Source organism: Arvicola amphibius, chromosome 11 (assembly GCF_903992535.2).
Source record: "Arvicola amphibius chromosome 11, mArvAmp1.2, whole genome shotgun sequence".
Lineage (NCBI taxonomy): Eukaryota > Metazoa > Chordata > Mammalia > Rodentia > Cricetidae > Arvicola > Arvicola amphibius.
The window spans coordinates 118,430,901-118,454,007 of NC_052057.2; the positions used below are offsets into that span (position 1 = coordinate 118,430,901).

Below are 23,107 nucleotides of genomic sequence, written 5' to 3' on the forward strand. Positions count from 1 at the left end.
ACCTGAAGCTTGTCATTTTAACTAGACTGGCTGGCTACCAAGCCCCTGAGATAGATCTGTCTGCCACACCAGTGCTGGTGTTACAGGCATGTGGCATCAGTTCACACCATGCCTGGCTTTGCATGATTGTCCAAGATCTGAACTGAGAGCCTCATCCTTTGCACAGCAGGCGCCTTGCCCACTGAGCCATCTCTCCAATCCATCTTTAATTTCTTGAGTTGCCCTTTAGAAAAAGAGTTTATAAAACTTAAGGTTTCATTAAGGTTTAGAATATAAATGAAAAGGTCTGAAATGGCCCAGTAATGGTTTGGCTAACCAGGATGGACGAGATTTTGCTCTAGTTTGTTTTCTGCATATTTTGCTACACTGAGATGTTTGTGCTGTTCTGAGTTAACTTATAGCACATTGTACTATTAAAAGTAGTTCATTTTAAAATGGCAAATTAAGAAGTTGGCAGAAGTGGGCCAGTGATGCAGCTCAATGTTCAGACATTTCTCTAGCATGCATGGCAGCCCAGGTTTACTCTAACCCAGCAGCACACAAAAAAGACAAAAGAAAATTTTTCTCCTAAAGAAACAAGGGTTACTTAACTAAAATGTCTCTTCATAGCTTGATTGTATTAGAAAAAATATATATTTATATAATATATATTTCTAATATATATTTAAGTATATATGTCTGGGGAGGTTGGAGGCACAGTAAAGATAGGTAAATAAATGCTACATTATATTAGTTTATAATCATATTTCTAAATCTGGTTTTAGTGTTTTCATTCACTACTTCAATAAATTCATTTTAATTAGACAGATTAGATAAGCACTTAGGTAGTAGTAATGACTGAGTTTTGAGTCAGCATAGTAGGGCTCCATTTTCATTTTATTAAGTACATGTAAAGAATTATATGCAGAAAGTGGTGTAGTGCTGTAACCCTAGCAGTTGGGAGGTTGAAACAGAAAGATGATGAGTTTAAGGCCAATTTGGGGTATAGCGTGAGACCTAGCTTAAAAAACCAAAGAGAATTTGGGGTATAGCGTGAGACCTAGCTTAAAAAACCAAAGAGAATTTGGGGTATAGCGTGAGACCTAGCTTAAAAAAGCAGAAGAGAATTGGACACCAGAGTTCATCCTTTTGTAAAGTCTAGGTGATTCAAATGATTGCAGATGTGATGTTTTCCTTTGGGGGAAAAAGTTTTGTTATAAAGATTTACATTTAAAAATATTATAGATTATTCTTTTTGTTTCTAAGAACTTGGCAAGTGGCTTGAACCTCTGAAAAACCTCAGATTTGAAATTAACTGCATCCCAAATCTAATTGAATATGTTAAACAGGTAAGTCAAAGTTAAAAGGCTTTGATTGTTGTGAAACTGTGATGATCCATAGTGATAATGTGATAACACTGAAGTGACTCTCAGTAAACTGTGATGATCCATAGTGATAATGTGATAACACTGAAGTGACTCTCAATAAACTGTGATGATCCATAGTGATAATGTGATAACACTGAAGTGACTCTCAGTAAACTGTGATGATCCATAGTGATAATGTGATAACACTGAAGTGACTCTCAGTAAACTGTGATGATCCATAGTGATAATGTGATAACACTGAAGTGACTCTCAGTAAACTGTGATGATCCATAGTGATAATGTGATAACACTGAAGTGACTCTCAATAAACTGTGATGATCCATAGTGATAATGTGATAACACTGAAGTGACTCTCAGTAAACTGTGATGATCCATAGTGATAATGTGATAACACTGAAGTGACTCTCAGTAAACTGTGATGATCCATAGTGATAATATAACACTGAAGTGACTCTCAATAACTTAGAAGTCATGGCCTTGACTGACCCCTTCAGCTTTGTAGTACAGTATTGGATACGTGGATGTAGGTAATCATGTACGTGAACACACAGGCATAAGATGCTCTGTGTGTGAAGGTCAGAAGGCAGCTTGTGGAGTTGGTTCTCTCCCCCCATGTGGAGTCCAGGGCTGGAGCTCAAGTCAGCAAGCTTCTTGGACAGCACTTTTACCTGCTGGACTGTCCTGGGCTCTAAAAACATTTAAAGTTAATGCTATGGGATCCTAACTTCAATTAATGAAGTAATTTAACCCAGAATATTTAGGTGAAAATTGATATAGCCAGTTCCAAATAATTCCAGTGTGGCCAGTTTTCTCTGTTATTAATTTTGAATAGTGACAGCTGTAGTTGAAATAAAAATTGAAATCTGTAAAATCTATGCTTCATAATAGTAATATTGAAAAATCCATGGATGTTTCATAATGACAATCAGTACGTTCATCATTAATCTTGGAAGTTTTTTCTTCTTTTTCTTTTTCTTCTTTTCTTTTTTTTTTTTTGGTTTTTCGAGACAGGGTTTCTCTGCAGCTTTTTTTTTTAGAGCCTGTCCTGGAACTAGCTCTTGTAGACCAGGCTGGCCTCGAACTCACAGAGATCCGCCTGCCTCTGCCTCCCGAGTGCTGGGATTAAAGGCGTGCGCCACCACAGCCCGGCTTCTTTTTCTTCTTATTTGACCCAGTGTACAGCATAGCAAGATGGACTGAAGGCACACACACGTGAACATTTCAAACCACATCAGTATAAACTGAATTATCTTCTACTGTCTATCTGATGAAAGCTGTGTGTTTGTGTATGTGAGAGGGAAAGCCTCTTTGCTTTTGCAGTTGTAGTATATTATTAAAGTAATTTTTATATATTGGCCAACTTGTTGCTATTTTGAAGTAATAAGATACTATTTAGGTTATTTGTCAAAGGTCTTACTGTTTTGGTGATTCCTTCTTACCTTTTTGTTTTGTGTCTCTTAAGAATATTTTTGTTTGTTTGGGTATTTGTTTATTTATTATTGGCAAGGTCTCACTGTGTAGCCAGCCCTTGCTGGCCTATATCTCAGTGTAGACCAAGTCAGCCTGGAACATATAGAAATTGACCTGTCCCTGCCCCCTGAGTGCTAGGATTAAGGTGTATACCACCACGCCTGGCTCTTAGGAATAATTTTATCTCCTTTGATGCCGTTGTGGTCTTAACAGTGCTGCAGATGACATGTGAAACTTTTCTGTGTTTCTTTTCTTTCATTAGTAGTTAATGCTCTGTAAGCTCAGATTGGTTGTGTGTTCTGTTGATGTGGACATGGTGGAGTGATCTTTGATGATGTGTGCAGTAAATGTACAGTGATTTGAGTTAAAGCGTTAACTAGTAAGAAATTTAATTTTAGAAGTTGAGTTACATGAGCCTGTTGTACATGCCTGTAACCCCAGACCTCCAGAAGTGAGGGCAGAAGGCTCAGGAATTGAGGTCATACTCTGGTACATACCAGTTCAAGGCAGCCTGGGCTGCCTGAGACCCTAACTCAAAGATCCAAAACAACAAAAACAAAATTCTGATTTTTATATTACCTTATATTTATTTATCTCTATTTGGGATTTGGTTTGTGATAGGATCTGGTTCTGGAATGTAGGCTGGCCTCTCCCCAAGTCCCAAGTTACAGTTGTGCACCACCGCATCCTTCTCAGACCGCCTCCTGTTAACTTTGATGCTGTCAGTGATTCCTGTCCTAAGATACACTAAACACCGTGGATCCGGTGTGAAACCTAGGATTTCTTGTCACAGTAATCTGTAGAACTGTGAGAAAAAGGTGAAGGGAAAGGGCAGTGAGAATGGACGTGTTTGAAGAGAGTGCGTGGTTTGTTTTTAAAGCTTATACCTGAGACTTAGAAGTCTTTGGAATACTTAAGGCCTCTAATGTAATTTTTTCAAGTTATGAATTTATTTATAATATTAGTCTGTGAAAGCTACAAATGTTAAAACTATTTGGTGTTTGCAAACAGAACATTGTCATCTACTATAGAAAACAGTTACTTTCTTGTCCTCTTTCTTCTCTTGGGTGTGTGCATTTTAGAAGATGAATGCTATTTAGTCTACAAATGTTCCAAGGTTTCCCCCAAGCCTTGGAAAAGGTTTAGTAACCAAGGGGTTTTTAGAATATGTCTGGCACAATGGTGCATACTTGTAATTCTAGCCACTGAGGAGGCAGAGGGAGTAGAATTAAAGTTCATGGCTAGTCTAGACATTTAGTGAGACCTGGACTCAAAACAAAAACAAAACAACACAACAAATCCCCCAAAACACAAAAGCTTAGTTGTCAGTATAGTCAGCGCTTCATTTTTGAGAGAATGTAATATAAAATGGGTATATAGAAAGAGGTACTTTAAATTCTTTTTTTTTTTTTTTTTTGTTTTGTGATTTTGTTTTTTGAGACAGACTTTATCTGTGTAACAGCCTTACTGTCTCGGAACTTACTCTGTAGACCAGGCTTGCTGGAACTCACAGAGATCTGTCTGTCTCTGCCTCCTGAGTGCTGGGATTAAAGGCGTGTACCACTATTGCCTGATTTATTTTAAATTCTTAATACAAAGAGTCATTGTTTTTTATTTACTGGCTTTGTTTTAGTACTATAAATATGCAAATATATTAAATTTGATTTTCTCTACATAATATTATACAGTACAAAATGTACATGATGGGACTGGAGATCTGGGTCAGCTACTCTTCCAGAAGACCTAGGTTTAATCCCTAGCACTTGAAAGCTATAAATGTAAACAAAACTATTTATTGTTTGCAAACAAAACGTAGTCATCTGTTAAATACAGAAAACAATTACATTTTTTTGTCCTTTGGTGTCTGCATTTTAAAAAAATGAATGCCGTTTAGTCTATAAATGTTCCAGAGTTTCTTCCTAAGTCTTGAAAAAGTTTTAGTAATTAAAGGGTTTTTAAGATACAGTCTGGCAGGATGCATACCTGTAATTCTAGCCACTTATGAGACAGAGGGAACACACAACTGTCTGTAAGTCCAGTTCCAGGGGATCTGACATTTATGCACACATACAGGCAAGCAAAACCCAAATACCCAAGAAATAGAAATAAATCACTTAAGAAAATTTAAAAAATGAAAATCTTATAAGAAAAAAATGTATCCAAGGTGAAATAATTTACACGAATTTCTTTAGTACTAGGGTTTTCTTATATACTGTCTCTTTTTTGTTCATGTATTTTTTTTTGAGACAGTATTGTGTCTAACCTTGGCTGCCTTGGACTGCACTGTGTGAGCCAAGGCTAGCCTCAGACTTACCACTGTCCTCCTTGTGTCAGCCTCCTGAGTGCTGTTGTTGCAGGTTGCACCACCACAGCCAGCTTTGTCCTGTGTAAAACATGAAGCGTCATGGTGTGTGCTTACAGCCTTTCTACTGAGGATTAAACCTGGGGCCTTGCACATGAAGTATGTAGTCTCCCTCTAGACGCTCATAGTTTGACTAACTTGTCTGCCTTCCTTTTTAAAGAATATTGATAACTTGATGACTGCAGAAGGAGTTGGCCTTACCACTGCCTTGCGTGTTCTCTGTAATGTGGCGTGTCCACCGCCTCCTGTCGAAGGTAATAGAGTTTGTATACTTTGAAAACTGCCATACTTTCAGCCTAGTGTAAATATCATTTACTAAATGTTTAGAATATTCTTGATTGATGATTAGCATGTAAGTAATTAGTTTTCCCATTTCTTCCTACCCTATGTGAAGGTCAGCAGAAAGACCTGAAATGGAGCCTTGCTGTCATGCAGCTTTTTTCTGCTGAAGGAATGGACACCTTCATTCGGGTTCTGCAAAAGTTGAACACTATTTTGACGCAGCCTTGGAGGCTCCATGTGAACATGGGGACTACCCTTCACAGAGTTACTACTGTTTCAATGGCTCGCTGCACGCTCACGCTTCTTAAAACTATGCTGACGGAGCTCCTGAGAGGTGGATCCTTTGAGTTTAAGGACATGCGTGTTCCTTCAGCACTTGTTACTTTACACATGCTCCTGTGCTCTATCCCTCTCTCAGGTCGTTTGGATAGTGATGAGCAGAAAATTCAGAACGATATCATTGATATCTTATTGACTTTTACACAAGGAGTTAACGAAAAGCTCACGATCTCTGAAGAGACCCTGGCCAATAATACTTGGTCTTTAATGTTAAAGGAAGTGCTCTCTTCTATCTTGAAGGTTCCGGAAGGCTTCTTCTCTGGACTCATACTCCTTTCAGAGCTGCTGCCTCTTCCCTTGCCCATGCAGACCACGCAGGTATCACTTCCATATCACATGCATCTTGTCATGACTGCAGTAGCTCCTTAGATAAAGCAGGGATGCTTTTCAAACCCAAGCAAGTCTGCATCCTCCTTCCCAAAGACAGAGCAACTGAGTTGAGGGTGAGATGAGACTGACACCAGTTGGGAATGTGGGGTAACATTTTAAATGCCTTTGTCAACGTGAGTCTTGTCATGTTATGTGCACATGTACTTGCATTTTTCTGTTATTTCAAGTCTTTCTCTCCCCTTTATCATGTTTTAGAATTTGCCAATTAGATTGCTTCGCCAATGGACTCTGCTCAACTGACTGCCAACCTGAGAACAATGTTTTTAGCCCTGATGAATTCAAACAGTTGTTTAATTGTGCGATAGTGAATTATGTTTAAGCATGCAGTAAAGGTGTTTTTATAACAGTTCTTCCTGAACAGTTTTGCGACTAATAAATATTAAAAATCTATGTACACACACGTTATACTTTTTTAACAGGTTATTGAGCCACATGATATTTCAGTGGCACTCAACACTCGAAAATTGTGGAGCATGCACCTTCATGTTCAAGCAAAGTTGCTCCAAGAAATAGTTCGTTCTTTCTCTGGCACAACCTGCCAGCCCATCCAGCATATGTTACGGCGTATTTGTGTTCAGTTGTGTGACCTTGCATCTCCAACCGCTCTTCTGATCATGAGAACTGTGTTGGATTTGATTGTAGAAGACGTGCAAAGGTATTTTTATTACACCTTAAGAAGTTTTCTTCACGTTGCTCTTGATACAGATACCCTCCTGTACATAGTTTGGAAACTAGGGTTTAATAAGCTCAGATAACATATGGATGTGTAAATACACAAATATGCACACATGTATGCATACATTAATTGTATGTAAAATATTTTCTTCAGAAGACTATCTTGTTTCATATGCAAGTCATGTTGAAGGTCTTGATTTGGGGCTTTTGTTTAACTTACTGTTACTGTGTAATGTGTACACGTGTGCATATATATGCTGGCGTGTGTGGTCAGGACAACTTTATACACTTGCTTTTTTTCCTTCTTTACATGGGTGCTGGGGTTGAACTCACGTTAGGACTGCCCCGCAGGAGCCTTTACTTGCTGAGTCACCTTCTGCCCCAGTGTGCAGTTTCAAAAGGCAAAGTCTAAAGAACCCTCCGACTTGAAGTATTTGTTCAAGACCTGAATTTATAAAACAATTCCAGAAAAAAACCACCATTATATCAAAGGAATGAGATGTATGTTTATTCAAAATTTGTATGAATCGATAGTATAGACAATATTAAATAATGCCTTTAAAATCAAGAAGCTTGTTTACTGAATATATTGATTTTATTTCAGCACTTCAGAAGATAAAGAGAAACAGTATACTAGCCAAACCACCAGGTTGCTTGCTCTTCTCGATGCTCTGGCTTCACATAAAGCTTGTAAATTAGCTATTTTGCATCTAATTAATGGAACTATTAAAGGCGATGAAAGATATGCAGAGATATTCCAGGATCTTTTAGCTTTGGTACGGTCTCCTGGGGACAGTGTTATTCGCCAGCAGTGTGTGGAATATGTCACGTCCATTTTGCAGTCTCTCTGTGACCAGGTATTCAGTTTTTTATTGTCAGTGTGTGTGTGTTGGTGTGTGCCTGAGTGCTTGTCTTAATGTGAATCTTGGCTGGGAGCAAAGATCTTACCTTGTTTAAGGTGTGAAGGAAGGTGGTTTAGTGCCTTATAGTTCTCTCTGGGGAGATTTATTTCCTTTTGTAATAGTATTGCCATCCTGGGTAGTTTCTTTTGTGCTAATTTCCAATGCTTTTTATGGCTAATTAATATTTTACTGTATTGCTTTCCTTCCTAATTATATTAACATGTGCCAAGGCATTCTTCAGTTTTATAACATTGATATTAGTTGATTAATGTGTGGTTACTCTTTGGAGAGTAGGTCTTTTTTTTTTTTTTAAGATTTATTTATTATGTATTCAACATCCTGCCTCTATGTATGCCCGCACGCCAGAGGAGGGCACTAGATCTCAGTACAGATGGTTCTCAGTACAGATGGTTGTGAGCCATCATGTGGTTGCTGGGAATTGAACTCAGGACCTCTGGAAGAGCAGCCAGTGCTCTTAACCTCTGAGCCATCTCTCCAGCCCTGGAGAGTAGGTCTTTTTTTAGCCCCAACTGCCCTCAGACTTGCTCTGTAGACAAGCCTGACCTTGAATGGCTGATTTCCCTCCTCCATCTCCCAAGTGCTGGATCACCAGGTGTGCCACATGTCTTGCTTCGTGTGGACAACTGTGCAGCAGCAAGAGTCACCGCCGTTTGTGTATTTTGGCCGATGCTTGCAGCTGCTCCTAAGCAGTCATGCTTCCCTCTTGCCGTCAGGAGTTCTTTCTATAACATTTCCATGTGTCAGTGCGATTCTGCTGGTCAGAATGCTTGGGCCCCCGTCAGCAGATGGCTTTTCTTTTTCCAGACAGAGTATTGTTAGGGAAAACCTGTGCTGGAGGATTAAAGTGCAGTTTTGTTACATTGAAGACCTCAGACTGTAGTAGTGAGCCTGGGATTGGTGTTTATAAAGTGCTCACGATGGGTCACGTGACTGCTGACTAAGGCTGGGACCCCTTTCTTCCCTTCCCTCAGACTTCATTCAGAGCTACCCTGTTGCCGCTTTTCTTTCTGATGCAGAGCGTGTTTGCAGGACCCTGAAAGCCCCGTTGACTTCCATAATGAATAGTGGATGTTTCTTTAGGTGTGATTAATTTGACTTGCTTGAATTTTAAAAGTTTAAAAGTAGGACACATTTAATTGAAGATTGTGTCTAAAGTTCTATCCATCCCTTTTTATGAAGCTTTAAATTCCACTATTGATAAGTTTACTAAAAGTTCGGCCAAAAATTTTATTTCTAGAAGCCTCTGTAATCTAAAAGAAGTCTAAATTCATGAATAATAGATTGATTTAAGGTATTTTACTATCAAAGCTTTTTAACCATTTTAAAATTGAAACTATGCCATGTTTACTTCCTTCCAAGGCCATCGTCTCTGTTTTGCCATAAAGTATAAATATGTCTGAGAGTTCCATGCACTCATATAATGTGTTTTGATCAAGTCCACCCCTCACCTTCCTTCCTTCCTTCCTTTCCAGTACACCCCAGTTCTTCCTCTCTCCTCACCAGTATTATCTCCCAATTTCATGTGCTTGTTTTTTTCTGACCCACTGAATCCACATAGTGTCCCCAGCATATCCATGGGTATCGGTCCATCTACCAAAGCACAGGCAGCATATCACAGGCCCCTCCCTAAAGAAAACTGACTTTCACAGGAGAAGATGCCATTTCATATGTACTGTGTCTTGGCCGTCAGTCCTCTTCCTCTGTTCCTCTCCTGTCCATGCTCCTGCCTGCCTGAGCCATTTGCCTGCTTTAGTCTGCGTTCCGTCGTCATGCCTCATGTAGCAGTATACTCCCCAGTCCCTGAAAACCTCTCCCCTACACAGTCATGATCTATACCACACTCAGCCCTGCACAAGTAACATGAAAATGAGGAGCTGGGGTCCACGTATGAGAGAACAATGGTATTTGTGTTTCTGAGTCTGAGATTAAAAAACTAGTTAGATGCCAGAAAGTAGCTGATAATGCCTTATATATCTTTATGTTGTTTGGCCCAAGTGACTCTTCTGTCCTTTTCAGAGTCAATGCTAAACTCTTTTCCTTTCATGTAAATGGAAGATAAATTTTAAAAGTTTTTTTAAAGGTAGAAAGTAGTATAAAGGAAAACACTATGTCCATTTTCTTACATTTTCTCACGTTAACTTTTATAAAAGAGGATTTGTTGTTTATCTGTTTGAATCTGTTTGGGATGGGGCCATAGCAATAATGTTCAGAATTTTTATATATTTGTATGGTTGTTTTGTCTACATGCATGTCTGTGTACTACATGCATGCCCACTCCCTGGAGAGGCCGGAGTAGGGCATCAGAGGCTCTGGGACTGAGTGTCATATGGTGGTGACCCACCTTGGGGGTACTAATAATCGAACCCTGGTCCTCCTGAAGAGCAGCCATGCTCTAGACCGCTGAGTCATCCCCAGCCCCCAGCAGTAATATTTTAATGGGATTGTTACTACGTGTGAATTGCATGTGTTTAGAAATAGCAGTCAGGAGTGATGGTGACGTTGTTCTGAAATGTCTCTCCCGTCCCCCAGGACATTGCACTCGTCTTGCCGAGCCCCTCGGAAGGCCCCGCCTCTGAGCTCGAGCAGCTCGCCAATGCTCTCCCTAGTAAGGAGCTGATGACTGCCATCTGTGACTGTCTGCTGGCCACCCTAGCCAATTCCGAGAGCAGTTACAGCTGCCTCCTCACGTGTGTTCGCACAATGATGTTTCTTGCAGAGCATGACTATGGGTTGTTCCACTTGAAAAGGTAGGCTTTGCAGGACTTGGTGTTCTGTGTCCTGTCGTTCAGCTAATTTGTACTTATGGAAGGTTGAAAGTGTGATTTCTTTTGTAGGAAAAGTTTTATATATGGCAGAGTTTCACTGACAATTAGTAATGGTTTTAAAATCTTTTCTAGCTGTCTGAGTTGATTCTACTTTCTGGTATGTATGAATGACAGTTATAAGTCTTTATAAGCCTGGCTTCTGTGGGTACCTGTATTTCTTTTGGCTAGGTACCTCTGTGAAATGCCTAGGTCATGTGACAGGCGGCTGTTTAGCTCCCATCAATCACTGCTGCACTGTTTCCCAAAGCTATCTGTTTGCTTTCCTTTAGAGCCCTTAGCAACTTCCTACCGTGGGGTCGTTCTGTTTGTTGACATGGAGCAGCCAGAGTTGCTCAGGTTGGCCTCAGACTCCTGGGCTTCAATCCTCCAGCCTCAGCCTCCAGAGGGGTGAGGAAGAGAAACATGCACACCATGCCCTGGCTTTGCCAGATTGTGTTGCTGTGCTTTTCCTAAAAGACATTCTAGTAGATATATTAGCTGTAGATTTTTTTGTTCTTGTTGTTTTGGGTTTTTTGTTTGAGACAGGGCCTTGTTCTGTAGCCCAGGGTGTCCTGGAACATGTGATCCTCCTGCCTCAGCCACTGGAATGCTAGGAATATAGCCATGAACTGAATGATTAAAACAGACACTAGTTTTTGATAGAGCATGCACAAGTATAACACATTTGCTTAAGATTGTATGTAGTCAATAGTAATTGTGAAGGTCTAGTTTTGAGCCTGTTATTTTTCCATTATTATCTTTTTCTTTAGGTGTGATTTTGTCCCTGTTTATCTGTCTGTGTTAAAAAGTTCTTAAGAACAGGAGGGGCTGATCTCCTCTTTATTGCTTTACCATGGTCAGTGGCATCTCACAACCTGACCATTTGGTAGGTGGAGCACTGCTTGTTAATGTGCTTATTTCCATCTGGCTGGCCGTGTTGGAGCTTTAAAGACAACTGAGTGTTGGAGTGGCTCGCCTTGAAATTCTGTTGAAACTAGGAACAGTGCAAGTGCAGAGTATGATCAGGACTTTAGACATACACCAAGGGAGTTTGTCATGCAAGTCTCCATGTTTTGGGCTTGGCAAACTGGACTGTGAGCGGAGTCCAGTTTTCTGTGGTTACGGCACATAGGGCATTGCTGCGGCACAGGCATCGTCTGCATTGTGCAGCACTTCCCACTGCACCAGCAGTCTGCAGCGGGAAATCTGAGCTGTACAGCACACAAAGCCGAAACAGTTGCCAGCTGGGTTTAAGCAGAAGTTCTTTGAGCTCCGCTCTAGACCCTTGTTTCCTTGTTGTTTGTAACTCTTCAGTTTGGGTTCCCTGTGGTCTCTGAGGTAATGCCAGCCCTCTGATGCTAGGGAAATGCTCACATTGTGAGTAGAAGTTTAAATAGGGAGCTTGCTATGATATGATATGATATGATATGATATGATATGATATGATATGATAGCTTTGGAAAATGTACTGTTTGATGGAAGTTTTTTAGAAAGTGCCAGGCAAGGGATCCATACCTGTAATCATAGCATTTGGGAAACTGAGGCAGGAGGATTGTGAGTTTGAGGTTAGTCTGTCCTATATAGTGAGAGCTTGTAAAAGAAAAAAAAGATTCAATAAAGATTAAAATGAACTGATTTGTTGTTGTTGTTGTTGTTGTTACATTGTTTGTGAACAGAGACACGTATGTCTATGTTTTTTAAATGGTGAAATAAATTATTCTGAACCTAGTTATTTCTCATACTACTCTTATATACTTAACATTTTGCATTTTGACTCTCTCTCTTTCTCTTTCTCTCTCTGTCTCTTTGCCTTGTCTTGTTTCCTTTCAAGACAGAGCCTCATCATGAAGCCTATGGGTCGCGACCCCTTTTGTCATCAGATGACCCTTTTACATGGCTCACATATCAGATAGCCTGCATACCAGACATTTACATTATAATTCATAATGGTAGCAAAATTATAGTTATGAAGTGGCAACAAAATATTTTTCTGGTTGGAGGTTACCATGACATGAGGGTCACAACATTGGGAAGGTGGAGTATCACCAGCCTAGGGCTTTTCTCTTGCCTGCCCCCTCTGAAAACTGGCCGTCCAGGTGCACACCATGCCTGCTTGTCCTCTTGATTCTCTTTCTGGCTCTGACTGTCTCTGCTCTTGTCTTTATTTCAGCTCTCTAAGGAAGAACAGTAGTGCTCTGCACAGCTTGCTGAAGCGAGTGGTCAGCACGTTCAGTAAGGACACAGGGGAGCTCGCCTCCTCGTTTCTGGAGTTCATGAGACAGATCCTCAGCTCTGATGCCATGGTAAGAGTGCATTAGTGTTTCTGTTTGCTGTCTGTAAACACTGCAAATACCACAGGCTAAAATAATTATTTCAACTGGAAAAATGTATTGAAACGTAGAGTAATGAATGCCTTTTCCGTCTCACTGTAAAGTGAGGCTGTCCAAAAGACAATGGCTGTTTGCTCGCGTTTGCTCAAATTTGACCATTTCAGAAGCCTCTGCCTTAGGGTTAAATAGTTTGGCAGTGTTTTCTGCTGTGGAAATTCATTATATATATATTAATATATTGTTAGAAACACTGAGTTCCTGCATATTTTTGTTGCACCATAATCTAGCTTTGCATAAAAATACCAACTAGGGTGTGTGTTGTGTGTATGTACACATCTTACGGATTACTGCATACTTTCCAATACTAGTTTAAGAAATTCAGCACACACTTAAGGTTACTGTTTAGAAAAAATGTAAAGGGGGCTGGAGAGATGGCTCAGAGGCTGAGAGCATTGCCTGCTCTTCCAAAGGTCCTGAGTTCAATTCTCAGCAACCACATGGTGGCTCACAACCATCTGTAATGGGGTCTGGTGCCCTCTTCTGGCCTGCAGGCATACACACAGACAGACTATTGTATACATGATAGATAGATAGATAGATAGATAGATAGATAGATAGATAGATAGATAGATAGATAGTTAAATAAATAAATGGATTTTTTTTAAAAAAAAAATGTAAAGGGTCTTTTATTGCATGGTTACAAAATAAAAGATTCCATGAGAAAATATGAGTTCACTAGCTAGTGTGTTTCCCTTATGCATGTGATCTGTCTAAGGCTCTTCGGCGATCTTGTCTAGACATCGTCCTTCAGTTTTGTTTGCAAAGTTTTTGCTGTTCTTGGTGGTTCGTGCTTCTGATCCTGGCACTCAGGCAGAGGAAGGAGAAATGGCATTAGTTCAAGGCTGTCCTGCTCTGTCTGCAGAGTGAGTTTCAGGCTAGCCAGGGCTGTGTTTATATCGTGAACAGTGGTTGAGTTTTGCCAGTGCTTCTTAGGATTTTGTTGTAATGAACACAAGGGTTTTCTCCATATTATTTTGAATGGGTTGGCTTTTTTGATTGTTGAATTAGCATTGTTTTCCTAGGATTATTCCAATTTGATCTATTTTATGTAGATTGTTGGATCCAGTGTGTTCTATTTAATGAGGATTGTGTGTATTCATAAAGGATCTTGGTTTGTAGCTGTCTTTTCTAGTGATGTTTTTGGCTTCATTGAGTAAGCTGAGGAGATTTCATTCTTAGGAATGGAAGTTTGTGAAGGATTACTAATTCTTTAATTATTTGATACACTTCACTAATGAAGCTATTGGGAGTCTGGGCTTTTCTTTGTGGGGAAACTTTATTTTGTGTAAAGTGGAATGCTTCACAGAGTAGTGTGTTGTTTGGTGCTGAGGCCTTGCATATCTTCTCTGTTCTTCCAATTTTAGAGAATGTTCTGCTGACATGAGCCCCTTTTTTCTTTAAAGTGCTAATTCAATTAAATACTAATTTAAATAAGTCTATTCAGATATTTTTAAGCCTAGGCTTCTTTTTCATACTTTTAAGAATGTATTTCTCTGTGTTATCTTCAGTATCTGATGGAATATAATTGTCTTTAGTATTTTCTTATAAACCCAAATTTTTCGGGTAAGCTGTCTGCCTTTTTGTTCCTCATTTTATAATAGGAGTCTTTCCTCTTGGTGTGGTACTTGACGTTGAACCTGGGGCCTGCAAAACAGTGCTCTCTGCATCCCTTACTTTTTCTTTCTTTCTTTTCTTTTTTTTTTCTAAGTCTGGCTAAATGTTTGTTAGTTTTGTTGATCTTGACAGTTGTGTTTTCTAAAGATTTAGTTAATCTGTTTTACTCATGGTTCCAGCAGTAGGTAATTCCAGAGTAAATACTTTGTTTTAAATTGAGCACCATTTGTGTTCCCACGCTTAGCTGTCTGGGTCCATCCGGCAGCATGTGAGCATCCCCGTCTGCCGTATTACACAGTGTGGACCATTCACCTGGTAGTCACTTCATAGTCATCTGAGTGCTTATATTGGCCCTTTGGGTACCTACATGTTGCTCTTTTCATGACGGAGTTTGGTAGTCTCTTGGAAGTGTAGATAATTGTATTTCATAAATTTGGGAAGCATATAGCCTTAATTCTTCAAATATTCTTTCCTCCTCTTTTGGAACTCTTAAATTACTGTGGCATGCGCCCACGTGTGGGAAAATGCCATGGAAGTCAGAGGACAACTTGTGAGCATCCTTCTCTCCTTCCACTGTGTGGGTCCCTGGGATTGATGGCAAGTCTGGTGTAGGCCCTTCACCCACTGATCCTTTTCTTTCTGGCCCTTCTTTTGGAAGCTTGATTTCACATGTTAATGATTTTGATAGTGTTCCACAGATCTTGGAGGCCGTGGTTGTGGTGCTGCTTTCCTTTTTATGTCTCTTCTTCTTTTTAAAATTGGGTGTGGGTAGCTGGAGATGGAGCTCAGGTAGGGCCCAGCACACGCTAGGCAAGTGTTCTACCACTGAACTGTTTTTCCTCTTTGAGTTTGAGGTAGGGTGTCACTGAGCTGTCTGTGCTGTCCTTAGACTTGCTGTGCAGTCCACACAGCCTTAAGCTTGCTGTCTGTTCGTCTCTGCCCAAGTAGCTTGGATTATATTACATTTGGCTTGTATTGTACAGTTTAAAAGATAAAATGGCTGACTGATGAAATTTATGATGACTTCACACACATTTAATAAATGTCCATTTTTATGAAACAGCCCAGGAGTTTGAGTTTGTAAAAACCTCAAGAATTGTTACTACTTTCTGTTATGATGTGTACAAAACACTTCTACATAGGCTGAATTTGACCCTCCATTTTCTTTCTTGCTTTTTTTTGGTTGTTGTTTTGTTTTTCGAGACAGGGTTTTTCTGTGTAGCCCTGGTTGTCCTGGAACTCACTCTGCAGACCACGTTAGCCTTGAACTCAGATATCTGCCTGCCTCTGCCTCCTGAATGTTGGGATTAAAGGGGTGAGCTCCTGCCTGGATACTGACCCACTATTTTTTTATTATTTATTATGTATACAATATTCTGCCTGCATGCATGCCTGCATGCCAGTAGAGGGTGACAGATCTCATTACAGATGGTTGTGAGCCACCATGTGGTTGCTGAGAATTGAACTCAGGACCTCTGGAAGAGCAGCCAGTGTTCTTATCCTCTGAATCATCTCTCCAGCCCGACCCACTATTTTCTAAGACTACTTTTAATTAGAAGCAGGTGGGTTGTATTTTACGAGTAGTATTTTGTTTAAAAACTTTGTAGTGACTGAGAGTGTAACACATGCTGGAGCCCTTGCCGAGTATGTGTAAGCCCTGGGTCTGGCCCTACTACGAATAAACCAGCAAGAAGACTGGTTGGGTTGGGCTCTTAAGGGCTGGTGTCCGGAATTCCCCGTTTATGAAGGGCGCCCTTAGAGGGTGGTCTAAGTAGAGCCCTCACCTGCAGTCACCCGTCTCCCGTCTCACTCGTCTACCTTTCCCTGATGATGCACGGAGTAGCCGGCTCTCCATCTCCCAGCAGAGCAGTAGGGCTGTGTCCTGCACAGTAAGTCTCCCTTGGTCTGTGTTCTCTGGGAAGAGCTACTGCTCCTCTGGGCTCATTTTCAGACCAGGTAGGCTTTGTTAAAAATACTCTCTTACTCCACAGCCCATTTTGGTGGCACGTTACTTGTAAGCCCAGCAACTGGGAAATGGACCCAGGAAGACCAGTGCAGGGGCATCAGTGGCTACATAGTGAGTTTGAGGCCAACCTGTGCTACAGGAGACCTTGTCAAAAAAAAAAAAAAAAGTAACAACAATGATCATTTAGCTTTTGATATTTGAACATTTATAGGACAAATATTATTAACTCCAAACAAAATTTTGAATTTTTATATAAATTAAAAATACTAAATCTTGAGGATTGGAGAGATGGCTCAGTGGTTAAGAGTGCATACTACTCTGCAGAGGACCTGGCTCCCTGCATGCACATCAAACAGCTCACACCTGCTTGTGACTCCAGTTTCAAGGAATCTGATACCATCTTCTGGCCCTCATGGGTTCCTGCACGCATGTGGTATACATAAACTTATGAAAACTCACATAAAAAATATTAAATCCTGCATCAGGATTAGTGGGGACACATTTATTTTGGGACTTTACTCCTGATAGAGCATAATTCATTTTGTGTCATTTAAAATAAGGGACGTTAGACAGACTCGCAGCTGCTGCTTGGCATGTACATAGAGATCTAACATATATTTCTTTGTGTGTATAGTGATATGTATGATTTTAAAGTAGAAAATGCTTGTTTTTCTGTCCAGTAAGTCTTATATATGATAGCTGCTGTTTGTATTGCCTGTACTGTCGTGAGAGATATAATTCAGTTTCCTTCAGCTGTCTGTTCTTGTAGGAGTCTTCCTGGCTCTTGAACATACATCAGTTAACCGTCTTATCAAGTGCCAGTATAAATATACCAATACTGATGGCTATAAAATAGTTTTTGAGAAAACTGTGTCAGTAATTTAAATATGTTTACCTATTTATTTTACAAATCTTACTCAAAACATTTCCACTTTCAGTAAACTAAGTCCTTTTTAAAGCTAGCCATTTATTGAGTTGTAAAAGTTATAATATGAAGGGGCACATAATAACAAATGGCTGAAATAGATGAATAAATTTAGAAGCATCTTTGTAGATTTCCCGTTGTCAAATGTAACTTGTGTGTGACCTTTACAGGGCTGCTGTGGAGACGACAGTGGTCTCATGGAGGTGGAGGGCGCTCACCCACCCCGGACGATGAGCATTAACGCTGCAGAGCTCAAACAGCTGCTCCAGAGCAAAGAAGAGGGTCCAGAGAGTTTGTTCCTGGAACTAGAGAAGCTTGTTTTGGTAAAAAGAAAACCAGAAAACAATAGTAATAAATCAGCATTCCTTCTCAGTGTGACTAGTACAAGCTTTCCGTGGTGCCTTTTTCAATACTAGAACCCTTAGCTGGGTGTTTATGCCCGCCAGGTAGCTCCTTGGATTAATAATCTGAGGTTTACTTTTTCATCATGTTATGAGTCTCATGAGCAAACAAAGGACGTGTTGTTTGGATTGTTTGTTTTTGAATGCAGGATGCCTCTGCTGTCAATACAATGACAAGTGTTTTGATGTTTGTTTTATTTTAATATGCTTAATGTTAGTTGCTGACTTCTGGATGATGTTCCTAATGTCCAGGGTCTCAGTGGAGCAGGGCGTAAGTGAGTGCTCTTGCTTTATTTGCCGGCATCTTCTCATTCTTATATCTGTGTCTAGGAACATTCCAAAGATGATGACAATCTGGATTCTTTGCTGGACAATGTAGTTGGACTGAAGCAGATGCTGGAGTCATCTGGTGACCCTTTGCCTCTCAGTGACCAGGATGTAGAGCCCATACTGTCGGCTCCAGAATCTCTGCAGAATCTGTTCAACAACAGGTCAGTCAGTAGGGATTTGAGGTTTAGATGATTTAAATAATGGCTGCAAGAATCTTGGTTGGGGCAACAAACTTTTTGTAAAGAGTGAGATAGCAAAAATTCCAGTGTTCGTAGGCTACCTACAGCCTCTTGCATATTTTATAGTTTTTGTTGTTTGTTTGCTTTTTAAGAAAGAAAAAATACGCATACTATGCTGGACATACAGACTGTGTAAAAACAGGCTGGCAGAACAAGGTTGACTGACCCCGAACTTCTTTTTTCTGGTTGTTCGTTTGGAAACAGGATCTCCTATAGCTTAGGCTGGTGTAGATTTGCAATTATCCTGCCTCAGCCTTCAGACTACTGGGATGATAGTTGCGAATCACTATACTCAGGGGAAGGTGTCCACCTCTTAACTTTGGGAGCATTGAAGCCTTATTGAGCATCCAATGGAACATAGTCTCTGTATAGAAATTTTAAGTATTAGCAGTTTCTATTAAAACTGGTACAGTGCTATCAACCTGCACTTTTGGAAATTAAAGCCAGGCTATTTGGTTTACTGAAATCCTCAAGCCTATTACAGTGGGACTTTTTCTTTTCTTTTTTTTTTTTAGTTTTATTATTCTCCATACAGCACATCTTGACTCCCTCCATTCCTCCCAGTTCCCCTCCCCCAACTTCTTCTCTCCCCCAGACTCACCCCTCATCCCCCCAAAAAAGAGCAGGCCTCTCAGGGATATCAGCTGAACACAGCACAAGGAGATGGGCGAGGCAACCCAGTAGGAGGAAAGGGTCCCAAGAACAGGCAAAGAGTCACCCCCACTTCCACTGTCAGGAGGCCCCCCACCCTTACCAAGCTAGCAACCATAGCGTACATGCAAAGGTCCTAGCACAGACACATGCGGCCTCCTCCGTGGTTTCTGCTTCAGTCTCTGTGAGCCCCTATGAGCTCACATGTCCTCATGCTGCCCTTGGACTCATCTGGCTCCCACAATTACTCTTCCTCTTCCGTGGGATTCCCTGAGTTCCCAGGGGTGGGACTGGATAGAGACCTCCAACCTGGGCTCTCTCTCTGTGTCTAATGTTTGAGTGTGGTCTCTACCTGCTCTTTTCAGCTACTGGAGGAAGTTTCTCTGACAACTGGACTAGGCACTGATGTGGGAATCACATTTCATTGCTCCCCCCCCACCAACTGTGGGATTATTTTGAAGCTTTGGTTTTTAAGGATACTTTATTCTTGAATAGGTTTTGGATGGATTAAGGGCTAATCTTATTAATTATCTGGAGAGTAATTATTTTAGTTATGTCTTCTATAGATTTTACTTAGGTAAAGCTAAAATGTTTTGGGTTCTGCTTTTATTCACATCCTTTTTTTATATTCTAGGACTGCATATGTGCTGGCTGATGTCATGGATGATCAGTTGAAATCTATGTGGTTTACTCCATTTCAGGCTGAAGAAATCGATACTGATCTAGATTTGGTATGAAGGATTTGATTACTAAGTTTTGGAAGATGTTCTGTTTGTTGCTCTGTGTGTGGCTAGCATTCCAGTAGTTTATATGATATACTCTTAATGTCCATTGAAGGCCAGTCTGCGTTATCTTTATGACAGTCACATTCTTACTGAAATCTAGAACTCATTACTTTTATTCTGTTGGTTTTGCTTCAGTCTAGCAGTGATTTGTATTTTTGAGACTATGATGAGGTAAGACATTCTGTTCTGCACGCATCCTCTGAAGCCCATGGTCTCTATGCTGCTGGGCACAGAGTGACACACCTGACACAGCGTTGTTTGTTCTTCACGGGGTTCAAGGATGGGACGGTGCGGTCTCTTCCCTGGGAACTCGTACAGTGTTATAGTATCAGTGTAATTGATGTTTGTAAGCATAGTGCTGAAGGTTTTAAAATATTTAGATAATTTTTAATATTTTAATAATACTAAATATTTTAATAATATTTTTTAATAATTTAAAATATTTGTGTGAGAAGTTGTTCTTTTTTGTCTGGGAGTGATGGCTCACACCTGAAACTCCAGCACTCAGGTGACAGTCTGGAGAAGGCCACAGAGTCCTTTCCAGGCCAGACTGAGCTGCAGAAACAAAACAAGACTAAACCTAGCATCTCTCTCTCTCTGTGTGTGTGTGTGTGCGTGTGTGTGTGTGTGTGTGTGTGTGTGTACATACATACATACATACTGGAACTGGCCTTGAGATCCTGCCTCTGCATTCTGAGCGCTTTGATTAAAGGTGTACACCACCACCGCCAGCTAAACTACTCCCCCTCCCTCGTTTTTTCAGGACAGCGTTTCTCTGTGTAACAGCCCTGGCTGTCTGTAACTAGCTCTGAACTCACAGAGATCGGCCTGCCTCTGCCTCCTAAGTGTTGGGATTGAAGGCGTGCGCCACTGCCTTCTGGCTAAGCTTTCCATTTTTAACTTAAAGTGAAGCCACACTGTTTCCCAGTGATCACTGTGACCCCAGTTTGGAGAAATTTTACATCTTGTAAGCAGCTTTAATTCTTGTTTCTCTGACATTAAGCCTAGGTTTGAATATCATGAGATGCATCAAGCTTTTGGGAGTCTGCAGCATGTAACCCTTTCCTGACAGGTGTGGGTAGTGTATTAGGTGGCCCAGTGCATTATTTCCATAGTGATTGGAAATGTTCGTTAGGTATTCTAGTGTTAATTTATTTAGAGTAATCCTGAGTTCAAGGTCGAACACAGTCTTCTAGATTTACAGACCTGCAGCTTTGAGGAGGAATGCCGCAAAATAATTAGTTGAATTCCTAGGGTTTTCTTTTTTGTTAATACCAATGATGCTACTTTCTGAAAACATAGTGAAGTAGATTTATAACTAATTTACCATGAGAGTGAAATAGAATTGATTGGTAATGGCAGTTTCTGTAGTGGAAGCTACAAAAGCTTAAATTTAATGTATTTAATTTTATGTTTTTGAATACAGGTGAAGGTTGACCTGATTGAGCTCTCTGAAAAGTGCTGTAGTGATTTCGATTTGCACTCGGAATTAGAGCGTTCATTTTTGTCAGAACCGTCATCTCCAGGAAGAACCAAGACTACTAAGGGATTTAAACTTGGGAAGCATAAACATGAGACGTTCATAACTTCAAGGTAATGTTTATTCCATAGAAGACTTTATTTTAAGATAGACACATATCTGTTGCCCTCCCCCCTTTGGTTCCCCTGAGGTGGGGTTTTTCTGTGTAGCTCTGACTGTCCTGGAATTTACTCTGTAGCCCAGGCTGGCCTTAAACTCAAAGAGATCCGCCTGCCTCTGTCTCCTGAGTGCTGGGATTAAAGGTGTTAATTAGTTGGCATAATTGTAATACAAGCTTTTAAAGTGAGTAATTTGTCAGGGTGACTGGTGCATTATGTTCTTTTGTTGCTGCTGTTGCTGGGGTTTGAATCCAGGGCTTTGTAATTCCTAATGTCACTGAGCTATCGTGAGCCCTCATTGTACTGTTCTTCCTTTGAGCAAGAAGCAGACTGACTGGATTGTTAAAAAATATATTGTTAGTCTTACTAACAAACAAGCATACCTGATAGTTTGTTATCACAGAAAGTAATATTTCTGGAACAGTTCCTGTAAGTGGAAGCAGCAAACAATGAAATTCCATTTTTAGTATTGTAAAGATGGATCATAACATTTTCAGTGGAAATCTGAAAAGTTTTCCCATGTTGTCTTAACAGTGGAAAATCTGAATACATCGAGCCTGCCAAACGAGCTCACGTTGTGCCACCACCACGAGGCCGGGGCCGGGGCGGATTTGGGCAGGGCATCCGACCCCATGATATTTTTCGTCAGAGAAAGCAGAACACAAGTAGGCCACCGTCTATGCATGTGGATGACTTTGTTGCAGCTGAAAGTAAAGAAGTGGTCCCTCAGGATGGAATTCCCCAACCGAAGCGGCCACTTAAAGTGTCACAGAAGATTTCTTCCCGTGGTGGATTTTCAGGCAGTCGCGGGGGACGGGGCGCTTTCCACAGTCAGAACAGGTTCTTCACACCGCCGGCCTCGAAAGGTAACTGCCATTACGTCTCCTGGTCTGCAGTGGTGGGGCAGTAAACACGTGACCCAGACAGGAGCGGTTCAGGACACTCCTCTGTCAGTGTGCAGAGTACTACAGCATGTGGTATAAAATAAAACCACAAGTATCTCTTGTTTATTTCCCTGTGATGCCTTGTACTTTTAGTTTTTGGGTTTTTTTTCTTTCCTTTATTTCTTCCTCCTCCCCCCCCCCCCCCCCCCTTGAGACAGGGTTTCTCTGGCTTGTGTAGCCCTGGTTGTCCTGGAACTTGCTCTATCGATCAAGCTGACCTTGGACTCACAGAGATCCGCCGGCCTCTGCCTCCCGAGTGCTGGGATTAAAGGTGTGCGCCACCACCTCCTGACTTTTTTTTTTCTTTTTACTAGTTTCCTTTTTACATTGGATTTTTTCTTTAAGACAGTGTCTCACAGTGTACCCTTGAAAACAATTTTAATATATTTTATTTCAGGGTATTTTGCTTACTTACATGTGTTTCTATACATCACACGTGTGTCTGTTGCCCAACAAGACCAGAAGGGTATTGGATCCTCTGCAACTGGAGTTACATGGTTGCTAACCACCATGCGGGTGCTGGGAATTGAACCCTGTCCTCTAGAAGAGCAGCCATTGTGTTTAACCCTGAGCTATCTCTAGCCCTTACAATGAGCATTTCATATATCCTTC

General features: G+C 40.7%; 1 protein-coding gene and 1 non-coding gene across 2 annotated transcripts in view; one reads left to right on the forward strand and one right to left on the reverse strand.

Annotated features, from left to right (window-relative positions):
* The window catches only part of Virma (vir like m6A methyltransferase associated), a 65,083-nt gene that overhangs the window by 37,406 nt on the left and 4,570 nt on the right, over positions 1–23,107 (forward strand). The window contains exons 11-22 of the mRNA XM_038347426.1: positions 1,246–1,328; positions 5,360–5,453; positions 5,594–6,138; positions 6,630–6,865; positions 7,490–7,742; positions 10,338–10,555; positions 12,783–12,915; positions 17,678–17,830; positions 18,239–18,399; positions 19,763–19,859; positions 21,340–21,506; positions 22,086–22,417. Coding sequence (XP_038203354.1) covers positions 1,246–1,328; positions 5,360–5,453; positions 5,594–6,138; positions 6,630–6,865; positions 7,490–7,742; positions 10,338–10,555; positions 12,783–12,915; positions 17,678–17,830; positions 18,239–18,399; positions 19,763–19,859; positions 21,340–21,506; positions 22,086–22,417 — 2,472 coding nt within the window. The remainder of the gene's footprint in view (positions 1–1,245; positions 1,329–5,359; positions 5,454–5,593; positions 6,139–6,629; positions 6,866–7,489; positions 7,743–10,337; positions 10,556–12,782; positions 12,916–17,677; positions 17,831–18,238; positions 18,400–19,762; positions 19,860–21,339; positions 21,507–22,085; positions 22,418–23,107) is intronic.
* LOC119826940 lies at positions 9,734–9,859 on the reverse strand. Its single transcript, XR_005287505.1, has one exon. It is a non-coding gene; the product is annotated as a U6atac minor spliceosomal RNA (small nuclear RNA).